Below are 18473 nucleotides of genomic sequence, written 5' to 3' on the forward strand. Positions count from 1 at the left end.
ACGAGACGAGCTCAGTGCAATTGACGTCGCGATGGATCAACGTGCTATGCAACGAGACGAGCTCAGCGCAATTGACGTCGTGGTGGACCAACTTTGATTGATAGAGTACGGAGTAGCCGTGGCCTTCGACTAAAATATTCGTTCCTCATACACGAGCAAGCTCGTGGTCACCCCAACGTGAAACCGACCCCAACGCGAATCACGTGCATATTCTCGGCCGAATCAAGCCGATTTCTCCGAACACTGTAAAACAGCCATTTCCTTACTAAAATCAAGGTCTTAGTGGGCTTTGGGAGAATGGAACTAGTCTAATTTCATTGGCGATCCTGCGACCACAATGTCAGTGCCCGACTATGATATCTGTAACCATGAAGACCGATGTGCGCGCAACAACAAGTGCCAAAACGAAGGATGCGAACGTTGTGCATGCTTTTGTGCATGGGGCGCTGCACAAAATCTCAAAGCTCGGCAACGCCAAAACCAAAAGATTTCAACCACTCAGTTGTAAGACCATCAACAGATGACAACAAGCAAAAACAGAGCTCTCCCGGACAGGCTTGAACTGTCAACCTCTCGATAGCCAGAGCAATGAAGATCTTAACAGTCGAACGCGCTAGCCAATTGCGCCACGGAAGATGTGAGAACTGTGTTCTCTGTGGCTGTTGGGATGAGAGAAATGCGGGTCTGGGGTCAATATGAAGCCTGCCGTGAACGTGGCCTGACCAAGGCTGCACAGACGGCACCCAATTGATTTGTTCCGAGACTTGAATCGAACGGCCCAAGCCTTATCCTGCAAGCTCTCCTTACTCGAGTATGTCCACTGGCATCTGTTGTGGGTGCCTCAATCTTCTCGGAGAACCGGCTTGATCCTTCTGGGTAAAACCGAGATATCTAAAGGGCCATGCAGTGAAATCTCGATGGATCTGGCTCGTGTATCTTGTGAATGAGTCCTCGCTCTTTCGTGCTACGCAACCAAGAAGGGCAAGCCCGCAGTGATCTTGCAGTAATAAAGTAAAGGAAGAAGAGTGGTTGGTTACACGACTTACATTGTGTTTAGCGGACCAAGTTCCTTGACGCTGGTCTGTATAACAGACTCGACCTGTGAAAGATCCGAGACGTCGCCGACGGCACCTACGGCATTGACGCCGGTTGATTTGACTTGGTTGACGACATCATCGATACCCTGCTTGTTGGCTTCGACATCGTTGATGCATAGATCGTAGCCATCCTGGGCGAGACGAAGAGCAATTGCCTTGCCGCTACCAACAATGTCAGCATCGAACATTGGGTAGGTCAGCCTGGGGGTTGGTTACATTCCACGACTGGCACCAGTGACAATGGCCGTCCTCTTGGCCTCCCGACGCAAAGTACTCGCGAATGTCCTGGCGTGCGACAGACTGAATGTGTTTCGGGCTGAGACGGTGGCCTGCCTAACAGCTCTGGTGCTGAGTCTTGCAGCCATGATGAATCAAAACAGATGAGATGCTGCGTAATGAATTTCGAGAGGAGAAGCAAGAAACAGATCGAAGCTTGAGCAGAGCAGAACAGCTTCTGGAGTAGCCAGTTCACGGAAAGATGGATCGGGCATATCTGAACAACCCCTCTCGTGGAGGCAATTGAGGATGAACAAGGCCCATCAGGCGGGATGGTTCCTTTTCGGGATACCAAAAAGAGACTGGTAAGTTGGAGGATTTGAGGATGCAAGCCCCGCAGCTTGGTGTGTACAGCAGAGCAGATGCGGAGATGCGGCAACAAGACGATCAGCCGAGTGCGGGCTCGTGGTGTTGATTGTCCGAAAGACGAGAGAGATGAGAGATAGAAGGGTTCAAGTTGTGTGCGGGGTACAGGAGCACCTGTGTGGTTGGCTAAGGAGCAGGAGCAGGAGCAGGAGCAGGAGCAAGGAAAAAGGAGAAGGTAAAGCGAGCCAGGGTGGGTGGGCTTGACAAGCAGCTTGGTTGCGCTTTGTTTATCCTGTTGACCTCACGAATGCGCCCGAGACGACCAAAAAAAGAAAATGTCACGCATTGGAGCGCCGGCGAGTAATCGCAACCTGAGCCTGACAGAAGAGCTCGAAAGACTTGAACAATCAATCACCCTGACACTGCAAGGTGCGTTGATGTGCTGGTGCGACACAACAGAGCAGCGCTGAGAACAAACAGAAATCGACCACAACTTCAGCAAGGCCCATCGCATTGTCACGTCGAGCATCCTACCCGTCGTCGACCAATACGCTCAACACTCTCGCGATGTTTGGGAGGGCTCTCGCTTCTGGAAGCAGTTCTTCGAGGCATCTGCCAATGTCTCCCTGTCTGGCTACCAGGAGGGCGCCCTGGAAGACGACATGACCCACAATGACACGACCGCTCAAGAGACATCCTACGACGAGCCCTCTGCCGAAGACGACGTCGCCGAGAGGACCATGACACCCACTGCGCACGACTACCCTCATGACCACGACGATGACACGTCCATCATTGACTCTCCCTCCAACACGACTGGTGTCCACAGCACTCCGCAGATCAAGACCAAACAGAAACACTTCGCCTCTCCCTCACCAATCAAGCCGTCATCACATCAGATCAGCACTCCCATGCGCGACACGGTAAACCTCCAGTCGTCGTCTCCATTCGATCCTCCGTCAGCCTACCAACCCTCGACCGCCCAGCGTCAACAGAACCCTGATCCTCTGATGCACCGTATCATGGACCGCAACTTCCGCATTCAGGCCACACCCCACACTGCTCGTAAACAAACACGTCCCGCAACCACAGACACTCCTGCAACCGCTCAGAACCAGACACAAACACGTACTCGCAACTTGTTCGCCGACAGCAGCCCTATGAGCAGTCCTGAAATGGCTGCTCCCCAACTCCGCTCTGATTTGTTCTCTCCTCAAAAGTCCCCGAGAAAGACGCTTCAGGCTCCACACACTCCTGGTGTTTCCGTTCAGACCCCTGGACGTGATCTCATGACGAGCACCGGCCGCGCCCTGTTTACCGACACCAAGGACAGAACCACACGTACCCTCTGGGATCAAGAATCTGATAGCGACGATGACTTTAGTATCAGTCCTCCCAAGACTATGCAGTTTCATATTCCACAATCTCGTCTTATGCAGACTCCCGCTCGAGAGGCCAGCAGGATCATTGTTGATGATCTGTTAGCGACTGCTGGTGCAGACCGTACCGAGTCTATCGAAGGCGATAGTGTCCCCGAGATCAGCCCTAGTCTAGTCAGGCGGAAATGGGATGATGATGATACTTTCTGAACGCTAGAACTAGGCACACGTGTGGATAAACCATTGATATTCAGAGTTCAAATTTCTGTTCAAATGCTAGAGCCGAATCAAATAATTCCCAATGGAATGCCTTTCACTCCCTGACCCAAATTTAACTCCTTTCAATACCCTCACAAACGTGGACACATCATAATAAGCATTTTAGTTCGTCGATTAGAAGAAGAGCATCTCATCATCGCGCCAGCCTTGGTTCAGTAATGCGGCGTGACAACTCTTCTCAAGTGCTTCAGGGCCGCAGATCAGGATTAGAGCCTGTTCAGTCGGCTCGAGCTTGAGCGCTTCTTTACTGGCGTGTTCAGCAAGCAGCGGTGCGGCAATACGTCCTCTCAGACCATCCCAGTGGTCTGGTGCTTGAGTTAGAGTGTATAGTAGCTTTGCTTTGTGCTCGTTGTCCTTGGCATAGCTGTCCAGCTCGCCTTTGCACAGAATGTCTTCGACAAGGCGGTTGCCATCCAGCAACGTGCATTTGGTCTTGTCACTAGCATCCTGCATCACTGCACGGAAAACTTGGTAGATTGGCGTGACACCTGAACCACCACAGATCATGACGAATTGCGAGATGCGTCGCTCAACGCCGTTAACGGCACAGAGACCTTGGCTGAGATATTGGAATTTGCCAATCGGTCCCTTGAAGTCGACAAAGTGACCTATGGGTAAAGAGTCGAGAGCTTGCGACATCTTGCCTCCCTCCGATGTGCCATTCTTGAAATACACCTTGATCAGGATGTCGACAAAGCCCTTTTCGGCCGTCTCTGAAATGGGCGTGTAAGACCGGATGATGGCCTCGCGTGTTACTGGATCGCGCAAACGCATCATGATGTGCTGGCCAGTCGGGAGACCAAGTTTCTGATCGTCCGTCTCGAGCTTGAATCTGAAGACGCGACTGTCCCAAGACACCGTAGTCTTCGATTGTAAGATGGCTTTTTTCCATGTGCGTGGGTGCAAGAAGGTTTCCGAAGGTGTCGCATTCTCGTCAGGCTGTGCCTCCTCACCACTCAATGCTCGCTTGCCCTCCTCGTCTAGCGTGCCAATGTGATATGTTGGCATCATGGCTTTGGCAGTCTCGCTGTGAATGGCCATGAATTCGTCAGTGCTGTCCAGTCCAGCTGCTGAAACAATACTTTGAGCGCCTCCGGGATGACCTTCCAAGAACGCTGTACCGTCGTAAACCTCACCATTGACGACGAACCATGGTGCTTGTTCCGTGTCATGCTTGCGAAGGTCGTCGATGGTGATTTTCTTGTCTATTCCGTCCTTAGTCATCTTCACATCTTGTGCTGCTTCCGTAACAGGTTCCGGTGCATCTGAGCTTCCAAGCTGTTCGCCCCAGTAGCCGTTAGCGAGATTGCCTCCTAGCTTCTTCACGCGTTCCATCCAACCGCCAGGCATCAATGCGGGTTGCGTGGGGTGCTCGAAACGCAGATAGTCGTTCTCTCGGTGGATGGCGATCCGGTACCAAGGGTTGTTCATCATACCCAGAACACTCCAGTACATGTCACGAGGCTGAATGTTCATGCTCTCATCCATGGCTCGACACATGATGTCCTTTGCATCTTTCAAATCATCGACTGGGATGTCGATGTTCCAGAATGCCCAGGAGAAGCAGCTTTCTCTCCATTCCATGTCTAGCCTACCACCGTAGAGGTCGACAGGACCTGCTTCTCGGTATCTGTCTTCGGCATAATCAACATTGGCAGGACGCCAGCTTTTGCCTTTATCCAAGGTGACTTCGACACGTGTCACACGGCGACCTCCACCACCGTAAGCGTATCCCTTGACACGGTAGTTTTCTGGAGCCCCGACGACACATAATTGCTCTTCGTGAACCGGATGTGCCATTGCGGAGTTGGTCGATAGGTCGTAGATGGCATATCTCTCATCCATCCACCAATCCTTGTTGTTTGCAGATTCCTCTGGCGAAACGGTCGTTGGAAGGACGCGGTTGTCGTAGATGTGGTACCAGTTGTCACTTGGCTTGTCGGTAATGATGAGCTTCTTTAGCCATTTGACGCTGCGGCCTCCTATTTGACCAGGAATCAGGGCTCGTAGAGGCTTGCCGTGGTCCGGTGTCAGCATCTCGCCGTTCATCTTGTAGGCCAGCATCATGCCTCTGTTGGGATCCAATGCCCAGTTAAGTTTGACCGAGGTACCGTAGTATCCATTGGGCTATTTTTGTCAGTACGAATTATCATTTCATCAGTGAACAGTAAGTGTTTGAGCTTACCAGTTTGTCGGCACCTTCCATGCATACGTATCTTGCTCCTCTCTTCAGTCCAGCCTTCTTCAGAATCTCATGCATCATGACACCAGTCCACAAAGCATTTGATACACCAGCAGCGCCCCACGAGAAACCCTTGGTCTTACGGACAACGTTCTGTTCCTTTCGTCTGTTGCCAGCACAGACAAGAGTCACAGGACATGTGATCTGGTCGTATTCTCGAACGAGGTCTTTGAACTTGATTGTGAGTGGTTTTTCGACAAGTCTAGCACCTTTTAGTGGGGTCCTTTCTGGATCATGAGATACAGGGCCTACCCTTCCACTGTGAACTCCCACTCTGGGATATCTTCATCATTAACCTGAGGCACAGGACCATGGTTTCTTACGTAGAACAGTTCCGGACTTGTCAACCATCCTTCGTTGTATAGATCCGTGAGAGGTGCTTCGCAATTAAACGGATGTGCTCCAGTCAATCTGATTAGTCTCGAGTCTCGCGGTAGCCATCCATCAGGCGTTTTTTGATCTAGCGGATCGATCACAGTCGGCGGGTGTGATGGTGGAGGCAGAGGAAATTGTGTGGATGCTGTTTTGTTCGTCGACTTCTCTCCATCGCTAAGATCCGAGTCTGGTGGTGTAGGTGGGAAGTCTGCAGATACTCGTCGTAGGTGCACAGTTTCCTCTTCGGTCGCTTGAACAGTGGTCATTTTGAGGTACTGATTTTGCAAGACTTTGATGTTGTAAAAGCCGAAGGGTCGGACAAGAGAAAGTAAGAAAACTGTTGTAGGTATGAATGAATTGAATCTGTTTTGGATCTAGGTAATTGATTGAGGATCGATTTACGAAAACAGAACAAATCCTGGAGCCCCGGAGAAAGGCTTGACACAAGACTGCCTACATTTTAAACGCCAAAATGCGCCAGAGGCTTCACATTCGTCATATCGGCATGTCTAGACATGTTTATGGGGCGGAGAAGCACAATAGGAGCCTCACTAGATTACGATAGACCGTTCACCGCGGAAGTAGGACGAGGTTGCGACACGGTTCAGGGAGATACCGCTGTCAGCATGTTTGTGGGACATGGAGTGGTTGAGAACGAGCAGAGATAAGGCCGTCTCGTTCTGGAATAGCGTCAGAAGCGAGAGCCAACAATGTTGCTCTGTCCGATGTAACCCGTTTTCGAGATGAGAGTCTCCAGTCTCTTCCAGTCTCGTCTAGTACGAGCACTTGCTTCTCCCGCGTCCATATGTGAGGTTTTGAGGGGATTTTCAGAGGACCAATGGTCCGCCATCACCTTATCAGCGGTATATGGTTGAGCAAGTGAAGTTGAAAAAAGACTCTGCGCTTAACGACTACTTGGTTAATCGCCCTGCCGTGATTGGCTGCGCAAAGTCTTGTCAGGGTTCTTTGCTTTGTTGCCGAGCAAAATCCATTATCGCCCGCGTCGTCCTTATCAATGCCGCTCCACTTTGGTGCGGCTCCGCGTTCGCGTACCCGTTTGCACCCTCGACGATCTTCCCGAGGAGAAAGAAGCTGATGTCGCTGTGCAGATGCATTCTGTTTGGTAATCTGGAGTCGCGTGTATGGCCATGTTCCCCAAACGCTGACCACGGTATTGCTTCTCCGGCCGCGGCAGCAGGCGTTTATGCCATGGCATTTGCTGGGCTTGCATACGCCTCAGTCGGTCGGGAGGTAAAGTATCGCGCTGATAGATAGCTCGGTATGGCAAGGCAAGTCCATAAACACCCTTTCTTCCCTTCCTATCTCTAGCTTTTGTTTTTATCTTGTGATTCCTTTGCTTTTGCCGCAACCTATTCTACGCCAGCATCTGCTGTGCCTATACTGATAATCTTCTCCTCTCCCTCGTTCATCTTCGCTATACCATCTGTCAACATGAGTAACAGCGAGTGGAACGATGCTGAGGCAAATGTCCTCCCCGAGAAGATCGAGGAGATGGAGGTGAAGGGCGAGCTCCCAAAAGATACCAAGAGAAAACGAATTGTGGTAGTTGGATTGGGTATGGTCGGTGTTGCATTCATGTAAGTGCAAAACTCCTCGGGTCAATAGCAGAGCACTCACATTTTGCTTGCAGAGAAAAGCTCATGAAATTCGACGTAAAACGACGAGAATACGACATCATCGTCATTGGAGAAGAAGCACATCTTGCGTACAATAGAGTAGGCTTGACCAGCTTCTTCCAGCACCGACAAGTCGAGAACCTGTATCTTAATCCTAAAGAGTGGTACTCATCAATGCCCGAGGGCTCATTGAACTACCACCTCAACACCAAAGTCACATCAATCAACCCCGAAGAGAAGAAGGTTGAAACATCACAAGGCACAACGGTGCCATACGACATTCTAGTCCTCGCAACTGGCTCCGATGCAGTATTACCTCGCCACACTCCTGGACACGATGCTAAAGGCGTATTCGTGTACCGCACTATTGAAGATTTGGAAAAGCTCATTGCATACTCGGCTACAAAGAATGGATCTGTCGGCGCTGTAGTTGGTGGTGGTCTACTTGGTCTCGAAGCCGCAAAGGCCATGATGGACCTCGAGGAGTTCAGCAAAGTCAAGCTCATTGAGAGAAACCGCTGGGTGCTCAGCAGGCAGCTCGATGGCGACGCTGGTGGCATGGTCGTCGAGCAAGTCCGAGCTTTGGGCTTGGATGTCCTCCTCAGCAAGAGAGTCGGCAAGATCAACGTCGATAGTGACAACAGTGTCACTGGCGTGACTTTCGAGGACGGCGAGCAGATGGACTGCACATGTATCTGCTTTGCCATTGGTATCAAGGCCCGCGATGAGCTTGCTCGGGCGGCTGGCATCAAATGCGCAGACAGGGGTGGCGGCATTGTCATCAAGAATGACCTTTCGACTTCAGCACCGGATATCTACGCCATCGGAGAATGTGCCAGCTGGGAAAGCCAAACATTCGGTTTGATTGCGCCCGGCGTTGAGATGGCTGACGTTCTTGCCTTCAACCTCACACAAGCCAAGGCTCACGCTCCTCGACAATTCAAGCGACCGGACCTCAGCACCAAGCTGAAGCTACTTGGAGTCGAAGTTGCCAGTTTCGGTGACTTCTTCGCCGACCGAGATGGCCCTCAGATGCTCCCCGCCAGACGTGGTGCTGGAAAGAAGGAAGGCGCCACCGATCAGAAGGACCAAGTCAAGAAACTCACTGACGGCCCCGCACCACCTCCAGTCAAAGCTCTCACCTACAAGGATCCATTCAACCAAGTCTACAAGAAATACCTCTTTACGACAGACGGCAAGTACCTGCTCGGAGGCATGATGATTGGAGACACAAAGGACTACGTCAAGCTGGTCCCTATGGTCAAGAACCAGAAGCCTCTCGAGGTCTCTCCCAGCGAATTCATCATTGGTGCAAGCAAGGGCGAGGACGACGCTGATGACCTTGCTGACGATACCCAAATCTGCTCGTGTCACAACGTGCTGAAGGGAGATGTTACCAAAGCGGTCAAAGATGGAACCTGCAAGACCATTGGTGATGTCAAAGCATGCACCAAGGCTGGTTCTGGATGTGGCGGCTGTATGCCTCTGGTTCAGACCATCTTCAACAAGACCATGGCTTCTATGGGCAACGAAGTCAAGAACTACCTCTGTCCGCACTTCGACTACTCGCGTGCTGATCTCTTCAACATCATTTTTGTCAAACAGCTGAAGACCTTTGAGGAGATCATGAAGCAGTGCGGAAAAGATCCCGAATCTTTGGGTTGCGAAGCTTGCAAGCCAACTATCGGATCCATCACTGCTTCTCTCTTCAACAGGCACATTCTCGAGAAGGATTCTCGTGGTCTTCAAGACACCAATGACCGCTTCCTGGCCAACATCCAACGAAATGGCACATTCTCAGTCATTCCTCGTGTGTCAGGAGGTGAGATCACTGCTGACAAACTCATCATCATTGGTACTGTCGCCAAGAAGTACAACTTGTACTGCAAGATCACTGGTGGTCAGCGTATCGACATGTTCGGTGCTCGCAAGCAGGATCTTCCGGCCATCTGGCAAGAGCTAATCGATGGTGGCATGGAATCGGGACACGCCTACGCCAAGTCGCTGCGTACTGTCAAGTCTTGTGTCGGAACTACATGGTGTCGCTATGGTATTGGTGACTCTGTCGGCATGGCTGTCCGCCTCGAAGAGCGCTACAAGTCCATCCGTGGACCTCACAAGATCAAGGGTGGTGTCAGTGGTTGTGTACGTGAATGTGCTGAGGCTCAAAACAAAGATTTCGGTCTCATCGCTACCGAGAAGGGTTTCAACATCTTCGTCGGCGGCAACGGTGGTGCGAAGCCTAGACACAGCGAGCTCTTGGCCAAGGACGTTCCTCCGGATGATGTAATTCCTATCCTTGACCGCTACCTCTCCTTCTACATTCGAACTGCCGACAAGTTGCAGAGAACAGCTCGTTGGATTGAGAACCTGCCTGGAGGTATCAAGTACTTGCAGGAAGTCATCCTCGAGGACAAGCTTGGTATCTGTGCAGACCTCGAACAGCAAATGGAGCAGCTCGTAGGCTCATTCTTCTGCGAATGGACAGAGGTGCTCAAGAACCCTGAGCGTATGAAGCACTTCAACCAGTTTGCCAACACCGATGAGGCAGTGCAGACCGTCGAGGAGGTCAAGGAACGTGACCAACATCGCCCCACGTACTGGCCCAAAGACTCCATCACCACAGACTTCCGTGGTACGAAGTGGACTGAGCTGTCGTGGCAACCTCTGGCACGCTCAGACCAGTTCCAGGATACTGCAACTGGCAGCTCATTGGCTGTCAAGCGTGGTGATACGCAGTTGGCCATCTTCAAGGTCAAGGGTCAGTACTACGCCACACAGCAAATGTGTCCTCACAAGCGTGCATTCGTGCTCAGTGATGGTCTCATTGGTGACGACATGAAGTCAAACAAGCTATGGATCAGCTGTCCTTACCACAAGCGCAACTACGAGCTCAAGGGCGACGACGCTGGCAAGTGCGGCAATGACGAAAGCGTCAACATTGCCACCTTCCCCGTCGAGGCTCGTGAGGACGGCAATGTCTACGTGAAGCTGCCGCCTGTCGAGGAGCTTGACTCGGTACTCGGAACTAGTAACTTCATTGTCAAGAAAGACAATGAGGAGAAGCCTTTCGAGAAGCTTGACAAGAAGATCCTCAAGGGTCAAAAGGGCAAGTTTGTCAGCCACTTGGAGAATGGCATGGGCACGAAAGCAAAAGCAAATGCCATCCTTGCTGGTGGCGAGAGAAGCGGTGGTATGGACTGGTAAATAGTCCGGCTGCCTCGAGACGACGTGATGATACGAGCATTGGATGGTGTTTGGAAACGGATCAGGATCGCAAGATATCACTTTTGTATAGCCAAGTAAACTAGTATGATGAATCTGTCTTTGTCAAGAACGAAATCACTTCATATTGTAAGCCCTGTCAATTCTTCATCCTTAGGATAAGGTCGAAACCCGTGCGTGAGACTCAAGTATGAGAGGCAAGCTATAACAAGGTTGGTAAAGTAGGTTGTGATTCGGGAAGGTGCACCCAAAGCTCCTGCCTACTGGCTGCGTCTCTCCATACCATACCATATCAGCACACAGGCCCATGGTTGACCTTCTCTGTCCCTAGATACAATTATACTCTGAAATGTCAAAAACAACAATCGAGTTCACAGAACACAGGTGTATGGCTGACCGACAAACCTCACAGCAGCTAAATTGTTGAAAAATGTCATACATCTGGAGAGAGCCGACTATTACATGTGACTATCACACAGTACCAGGAGGGGCGGCGGCGATCGCATGTTGGACCAGATCAAACCCCCTTTGTCCATCTAGTCAATCCTCGTCCATACTGACATCAGCCTCCTGATAGCTGACCTTGGACTTGTTTGCCCTGCCACTCGATCTTGCTCCGGCGCGGGGGGCGGGACGCTTAGGTGCAGTGGCGGGTGCATCATCTTCTGACGAGCCCAACTCGAGCTCTGAGTCGTCGCTGGTCGGTGGTGTAACCTCAACCTTCTCCTCCTTTTCCTTCTTCGGTTTTGGTGCAGAGGCCTTACGCTTAGGAGCTGACTTCGTTGCTGTTGTAGGTGCTACTGCCGCGGCGCTGGGAGGAGCAGTTACGGTGTGCATAGCATCTGACTTTGCTCGTGCAGCAGCGGCTCTTGCTTTGAGAGCTTCCTTGGCTTTCTTGGTTGCTGGTGTGGCTGCCTCTGCTGCCTCTTCATCAGACACTTCCTGCTCTTTGACAGCAGCCTCAAGGGCGACAGCATCGGCAAGTGCCTTTCTCTTCTGTGCTGGTGTAACTTTTTTTGCTGAACCGGTCGTCTTTGGTTTGACTTCGCGCTTCTTGGGTCGAAGCCAATCTTCCATGCCTGGTGGCCAGTAGACGCGGCCTTCGGGGCCTCCCATGCCGACCTCCTCTTCAGGCACCAAGGTAGAAGATTCACCATTTACGAGCGAACCTTCATCATCTTCCATCTCCTCGTCCTCGTCCTTGACTTGCTTGCCCTTCTTCTTTGGGGTTGCCTTCTTCTTGTTGGAAGCTTGCATAGCTGCCTTGTTGTCATCGTTTCTGACATGTGGGATGATGTCGTTGAAAGTGTCGAACCCAGGTAGCTTGAAAGTTTTCATCAACTCGAAGACCGCCTGCTCCTTGTCTTTGGCCTCGATCATAAGATCCATGTCATCTGCGCAAGGCGGCAAAGTGGCCACACGTGGGTTATGCTTTCTCCTCTGCCTACCTGTAATGGCAGCAGGAGTCGGCTCGGAATAGTGCATCTTCTGTTTGATACCCTTCTTGTCCCAAGTTGCCTTGATGCGAGGATAGAGGTCGCAAATATCTTTTGTTCCCTCGCGGATCTGCTCGGCATCAAAAATGATGTTATGGTGGTGGTAGTCAAGGACCATCGGGATGTTGAGTTCCTCGCAAATAGGCAGCAGTTCGTGGACCGACCAACTGACATCGTCGTTCTCGAGCACCAATCTGTTCTTGATTGATTGAGGAAGTGCCTTGTAGTTCTCACGGAACCTGTCAAGAGTGGCTGCCTTGTCACCAAACACGCCTCCCAGATGCAAGATCATGACTGCATCCCTGTTCATCTGCTCGGGTAGTTTCAAGAGAGAAAGCATTTCATCGTGGTATTCCAAGTCGCGGAGAGCATTATCAATGACCTGCTTGCGTGGTGATCCCAGCTGAGTGAATTGGCCAGGATGAGTTGTTACACGATGGCCCAACTCGGCAACTACTTTGCCAACCTCTGCCAATGTCTCGGCAGCGAAAGGTGTAAGCTTGTATCCATACTCCTCATGGGAAGCAAAGGGGAACATCTCGCTTGACAGACGCAAGAACTTGATGCCATACTTGTGGTTCCATCTGAGCATCTTGATGACATCTCTAGCATTGGCCAGGCCAAGTGCTTCGACATACTTTTGGCCTCGCTCAACACTGGCAGGCTGCTCGCGATCAGGACGGTTCTTGGTGGGATGTTCTGGCTGACTAGGATCGCGGAGAGGATGTCTGTGTTCTAAGATTGAGGCAATGCGACAAGTACGAGAAGCGAACACGGGTGGTGTGCTGTAGCGAAGATAGGTGTTCAAGCAAGCCTGAAGTTATTAGCAGCTCCTCGCTGTCGCATGAGGTCAATGGTGCTTACATAACCCAGCCTTCCCTTCCAAGGAAGCGGAAGGTAATCACTGTTGACAGGGGGAGGTCTAGCCAAAGCAGCGGACAATTCTTCCTCGTCGGCCTCCTCATCACCCTCGGCCTCTGGGTCGTCCATATCATCATTGGCCGTTTTCTTGACAGGAGTTTTCTTGGCTGGTGTCGCATCTACAGCTCCATCGTCCTTCTCCTTCTTGACGGCAGCACCTGCCTTAGCAGCGCCCTTCTTGGTTTTACTCTTCTTTGCTGGTGGCTCGTTGTCAGGTACATCAGACAAGGGTGAATCTGATCCTGGCTCCGACTTGATAGGTCCAGGTGCTATACGTTTGTCCACATCGCTGTCTGGCGAAGCTCTGTATGCATTCGGCGCGTCAATGACCTCAGGGTTCGCCTGCGGGTTGGTGATTCCATTAGGTGGCGGAGATGGAACTGCATCAGGAATCGCAGCAGCGTTTCTCTTACGTTTCGCAGCGACCATTGTACTTTGGTATCGTAAGAGGGGTGACAGTTTGTGTGGACTCAAAAATGTGTTGCTCTTGTACGCAAGGGATCTCGCAGAGGTATGAAATATAGTCCGAAGCATCAATTGAAAGTAGAAGAAGAACAACGAGGTTGAACAAGCAGAGATGGAGAGAAAACAGCGATACGTGTGAGCTCAAGCTATCTGCTACTCAGCTATGACGATGTTCTTTTCTCGTAAATCGTTAGTTCGCAAAATGCTTGAGATATGTCTTGATCGTCAATAGAGATCGGTGATGACGTACGGATCTGGCGCTAAGGGAGTCGGATCGAGATAGATCTACCAAGTTGTTGAGGGGAAGACCCTGTGCACAAGTACTACAAGCATAACAAAATGCGAGAATGCCGATGGAGACGTGCGAAGCTTCCTAACAGCTTTGATGGCATCTTTTAGAAATGCTTGAGTGGATTTATGCAATGTCTTGTTGTGGTGCCTGAGGCGCAACCCGCCATGACCACTTTGAACATGGCTGATTGGAATCATGAAGCACTGATCTTGAGAGCATGTTGTGTCAACCAATCACACGAGATGCATCATACATACGCATTGAATGTCGTATCAAGATCTATTGGGTATATAAACTATCATTGCATATACTTCTTGAGACCTCTGAGTCTGTCTTTGGCCTTGTCAAGCACGTCGTCATTCTTGCAGATGGCAAATCGCAACCAATCCTCGACAATGTGAGCATTGTCATCAGTGAAGAACTCGGTTGGTGGAATGGCAGCAACACCGAGCTCCTTGATGATGAAGTATGAGAGCTTGAAATCGCGAGGACGGCTTGCGACATGATCAGGGAATGGATAATCAGCAGGAAGCTTCACCTTTGACATATTCACAAGAACGAAGTAGCCACCTTCAGGGTCAGAGTAGGGCAATTCGAGTTCGTCAAAGATAGCGACGAAGCGGTCGATCTTGGCTCTCATCTCAGCCTTGGTCTCATCCCAAAAGCCATGCTTATCAGCCTCCTCAAAGCCGATGGCAGTGGCTTCTTGCAGCGGGCTGACACTGCTGTAACAGATTCGGGTGTGAGCAGCACTAACTGGTTGAATCAGGTGCTCAGGGCCAATCAACCATCCGACGCGCCATCCGGTGCAGTAGAAGTTTTTGCCTCCCGAGCCAACAGTAAGTGTGAGGTTGGCGATCTCGGGAGACAGAGTAGCCATGCGGGTGAAAGGAGTGTAATAAAGACGATCGTAGACTTCGTCACTCAGAATGATGATGTTGTGTTGGACGCACAGGTCACCGATGGCTTGTAGCTCATCTCGTGTAAAGACCTTGCCAATGGGGTTGTGAGGGGTATTAAGGACAATCATGCGAGTGTTGTCGTTGATGGCAGCTTTCAGCTCGTCCATGTTGATTGACCAGTCTCCAGCCGAAGTGGTCTGGGTAGCACCCTTCTCTGGAGGGTGTAGAGGTACGTAAACGACCTTACCACCAGGCATCTGAATGTTGTGGATGTACTGATCGAAGAAGGGCTCAAAGACAATGACCTCGTCGCCGGGTTCAACGAAGCCCATGAAGGCCGAGAGCATGCCTTCATTCGCACCAGTTGTGATCGTGACCTCCTTTTCAGGATCCAGGGTGCGTCCAAAGAAGGGAGAGTAGGCGTCGGCGAGGGCCTTCTTCAGGCGAGGTCTTCCCTTGGTGGGCGAGTACCGGTTGCATTCGACTCTGTCCAGAGCACCTTTAGCAGCGTCGATGACGAATTGAGGAGGGTTGTAGCCGAAGAAGCCTTGTCTATGCTGGTGTTAGCTCTTGGTCCAGGAAGCAGACACTCACTCAGCTCACCCCATGTTCACGACATCAGAGACCTTGGAAGAGGCAGCTGCTTCGTTGACGATGGACCAGACATCTTGCTTCTGGCCGGCCACGCGGGCTGCAGGCTTGAAGGGATCCTTGCGCATTTTCAAGCTGGATGACGAGAAGTGCTTGACAAGATTTCCGGCAGTCAGATGAACAGAAGAAGGTGCAACCCTTGCGAATGAAAGTGAACGGGACAGCAGTCTCATGGCCATGGCAAGAGTCAGCTAGCGATATATTATCCTACCCCAGATATTTGTTTCCTCCCCACCCTGACCGAGCACGACATCATGGGCCCGATACCGCAACCTTCGCAGCACCGGCCGCGGCCCGCGTCGCTCGTCTCGACATCTCGAGAGCTTAACGCGTCGTCTCGGCTGACCGCGTCGGTTCCTATCAAACAATGTAACCACGTCCCATGTCATCCAACCAGCTCGTCGATTGTCCAATCTGTAGCAAGCCCGTCAAGGAGCTAAATATCAATCGACATATCGATTCTGGTTGTGAATCTTTTATCGACGATTCACCTCCACCAACTCAGCAGAATGCTCCCAAATCCACTCAGGTCGCCAGCTTCTTTCAGACTCCGGCAGCCAAGCGAACTCAGTCCATTCCTACCTCTACACAACCCTTGAATGGTGCTGCATTTCCAAAGCCTACTCAAACACCCATCACAACTACAAAAAGGCCCCTGGAGGATATTAAAGACGAAGACACTCTTCATCCTTTGCCTAAAAAGTCTAAAAATGGCAACCTTGAAAAGGCTGCCCCTTTGGCTGAGCGTATGCGACCTCAGTCGCTAGATGAGGTTCAAGGTCAAGAGCTTGTAGGCCCAAGAGGCATCTTGCGCTCCTTGATTGAAACTGATCGGGTGCCATCCATGGTGCTATGGGGTGGACCAGGAACAGGAAAGACGACCATCGCTCGATTGATAGCCAAAACTGCTGGAAACCGCTTCGTCGAGATCAACAGTACTTCTTCAGGTGTCGCAGAATGCAAGAAACTCTTCGCCGATGCTCGCAACGAGCTTTCTCTCACTGGTCGCAGAACCATCATCTTTTGTGACGAAATCCATCGTTTCAGCAAAAGTCAGCAAGACGTATTTTTGGCCCCTGTCGAGAGTGGCGTCATCACCTTGATTGGTGCAACAACAGAAAACCCCAGCTTCAAGGTCATAAATGCTCTTCTGTCGAGGTGTCGAACCTTCACTCTTGCCAAACTTGATGACGAGCATATCACAGCTATTCTGAAGCGTGCTCTGACCATTGAACCTCCGTCAACACCGCACGCTGCAAATTTGTTGGAAGGGAATGACTATGCACTGCTTCGTTATCTTGCCAGTTTTGCTGATGGCGATGCACGTACGGCACTGAACCTTCTCTCTCTTGCTCTGGATTTATCTAATGATCCCGAAACCACTGTCGAGACCGTCAAAGAGAACTTGACTCGGACGTTGGTATATGACCGTCAAGGCGACCAACACTACGATACAATCAGCGCCTTCCACAAGAGTGTTCGAGGCAGCAATCCTGATGCGGCCCTCTACTATCTCGCTCGTATGCTTCAGTCTGGTGAAGACCCTGTCTATATCGCGCGACGAATGGTAGTAATGGCTAGTAAGGATATTGGTCTTGCAGATAACACTTTACTACCATTAGCTACAGCAGCTTATACCGCCGCCAAAGAAATCGGTATGCCGGAATGCAGGATAAATCTGGCTCATGCAGCGGTCGCACTTGCCGAAGCACCAAAGTCTACACGCTCGTATCGAGGTCTCAACGCTGCATATGCTGCTCTTGCAGAACCTGGAGTCGCAGGATTGCCTATTCCGATTCATCTTCGTAATGCTCCTACCAGGTTGATGAAAGAGTTGGGTTATGGCAAAGAATACAAGTACAACCCGGATTATAAGAACGGCAGAGTAAATCAGGAATACTTTCCGGAGAAGCTACAAGGCAAGGTCTTCCTCCCCGAAAATCATCTTGGGGATAAAGTTGATCCCGACCTCCCTCCTGGTATGGAGCAGGAGCAGGAGCAGAGTCAACCTGCAGACGACGAAGACGTACCAAAGGAATGGTCAGCTGAAGATGATGAAGCTGTTGCAGACGGCGACGATCTGCATGATACCGTGGGCGAAGAAGACGGCAATGATGAAGAGCGCATACTCAACCCTGATGGTGAATGACAATGAGGGCTTGGGACTGCCAGTCCCGAGCATTGTCGAGAAGTCATCTCTCTGTACCAAAAGGATGCGATATAGAATCCCAATACACTTCTGAACATACAACTGACAAGCGTCGTGCATCCAACTATGGATCGAGTCGAGCTTGGTACATCCAGCCTATTCTTGGACACAGTTCTTGCCTGTCGAATAGTGTTGAAAGCTTATGTGAATTCATGTACTCTCTGTGTCGTTGTTCTCAATGCCTACAGATGAAGTAACCAGGAAGATCGCCATCGTAGGCAGGCTTAGCGCACTAGCTTCCAGGTACACATGGCGATGGTACGAATGATATCGTGCAGAAAGTGTGACCAAACAGATTTACTCATGGCGTCCGTGTGCAAAGCCATTTCATGCAGGACGCACCTGATGCATCGCGCAAAGTGGATCGGTACACGCTTCTGGGATCTTTAGAGCCACAAAGAGGTCAAATGACATCCGAAAACGCCAGTGTGAGTGGAGAGAGAAGGAGGTGTACAGATGTCGGTGGTTTTGTTGCCTCGTCGTGGTGCCAAGCAGACTCGGATGCTGGAACGCAAGCCAATCGATGAAGCACGCTGTCATTACGCACGTTGTTATCCATCAGACCGACTGCTACAGCTCATTGATCCTATCCACACTTGTAGACGCGGATGTTCACGTGAGAAGATACCGAATTCAATAAGAACAAGGAGATTGCCACCGGCGTCCTGGAGGGTGGACGAGAAAACGATACCGACATCGAGCTCGGCCTTCTTCTTCCCGC

General features: G+C 51.0%; 7 protein-coding genes across 7 annotated transcripts; 3 read left to right on the top strand and 4 right to left on the bottom strand.

Moving 5' to 3' along the window:
* Nucleotides 1-1042: 1042 nt before the first annotated feature.
* Nucleotides 1043-1462, bottom strand: M437DRAFT_84039 (NAD(P)-binding protein; the record flags this gene model as incomplete). Its single annotated transcript, XM_041028032.1, has 2 exons — nt 1043-1259; nt 1314-1462. The coding sequence occupies 2 exons, from the start codon at nt 1460-1462 to the stop codon at nt 1043-1045; spliced, it is 366 nt and encodes a 121-aa protein (XP_040880014.1).
* Nucleotides 1463-2014: 552 nt separating this feature from the next.
* Nucleotides 2015-3268, top strand: M437DRAFT_65612 (uncharacterized protein; the record flags this gene model as incomplete). The annotated part of the gene is made up of 2 exons (XM_041024614.1): nt 2015-2108; nt 2160-3268. The coding sequence occupies 2 exons, from the start codon at nt 2015-2017 to the stop codon at nt 3266-3268; spliced, it is 1203 nt and encodes a 400-aa protein (XP_040880015.1).
* Nucleotides 3269-3451: 183 nt separating this feature from the next.
* Nucleotides 3452-6220, bottom strand: M437DRAFT_84041 (nitrate reductase; the record flags this gene model as incomplete). The annotated part of the gene is made up of 3 exons (XM_041028033.1): nt 3452-5464; nt 5523-5781; nt 5832-6220. 3 exons carry the CDS (start codon nt 6218-6220, stop codon nt 3452-3454), a joined length of 2661 nt encoding a protein of 886 aa, XP_040880016.1.
* Nucleotides 6221-7406: 1186 nt separating this feature from the next.
* On the top strand, nt 7407-10798 carry M437DRAFT_65614 (nitrite reductase; the record flags this gene model as incomplete). The annotated part of the gene is made up of 2 exons (XM_041024615.1): nt 7407-7552; nt 7606-10798. 2 exons carry the CDS (start codon nt 7407-7409, stop codon nt 10796-10798), a joined length of 3339 nt encoding a protein of 1112 aa, XP_040880017.1.
* Nucleotides 10799-11356: 558 nt separating this feature from the next.
* On the bottom strand, nt 11357-13302 carry M437DRAFT_47907 (UV-endonuclease UvdE; the record flags this gene model as incomplete). The annotated part of the gene is made up of 2 exons (XM_041021551.1): nt 11357-13126; nt 13177-13302. The coding sequence occupies 2 exons, from the start codon at nt 13300-13302 to the stop codon at nt 11357-11359; spliced, it is 1896 nt and encodes a 631-aa protein (XP_040880018.1).
* A 986-nt stretch (nt 13303-14288) lies between these two features.
* M437DRAFT_65616 (kynurenine-oxoglutarate transaminase 1 mitochondrial precursor) lies at nt 14289-15611 on the bottom strand (the record flags this gene model as incomplete). The annotated part of the gene is made up of 2 exons (XM_041024616.1): nt 14289-15444; nt 15496-15611. 2 exons carry the CDS (start codon nt 15609-15611, stop codon nt 14289-14291), a joined length of 1272 nt encoding a protein of 423 aa, XP_040880019.1.
* A 314-nt stretch (nt 15612-15925) lies between these two features.
* On the top strand, nt 15926-17692 carry M437DRAFT_47997 (DNA replication ATPase; the record flags this gene model as incomplete). The annotated part of the gene is made up of 1 exon (XM_041021572.1): nt 15926-17692. The coding sequence occupies one exon, from the start codon at nt 15926-15928 to the stop codon at nt 17690-17692; it is 1767 nt and encodes a 588-aa protein (XP_040880020.1).
* Nucleotides 17693-18473: the final 781 nt, after the last annotated feature.

The sequence above is a fragment of the Aureobasidium melanogenum genome (genome assembly GCF_000721775.1).
Source record: "Aureobasidium melanogenum CBS 110374 unplaced genomic scaffold scaffold_9, whole genome shotgun sequence".
Lineage (NCBI taxonomy): Eukaryota > Fungi > Ascomycota > Dothideomycetes > Dothideales > Saccotheciaceae > Aureobasidium > Aureobasidium melanogenum.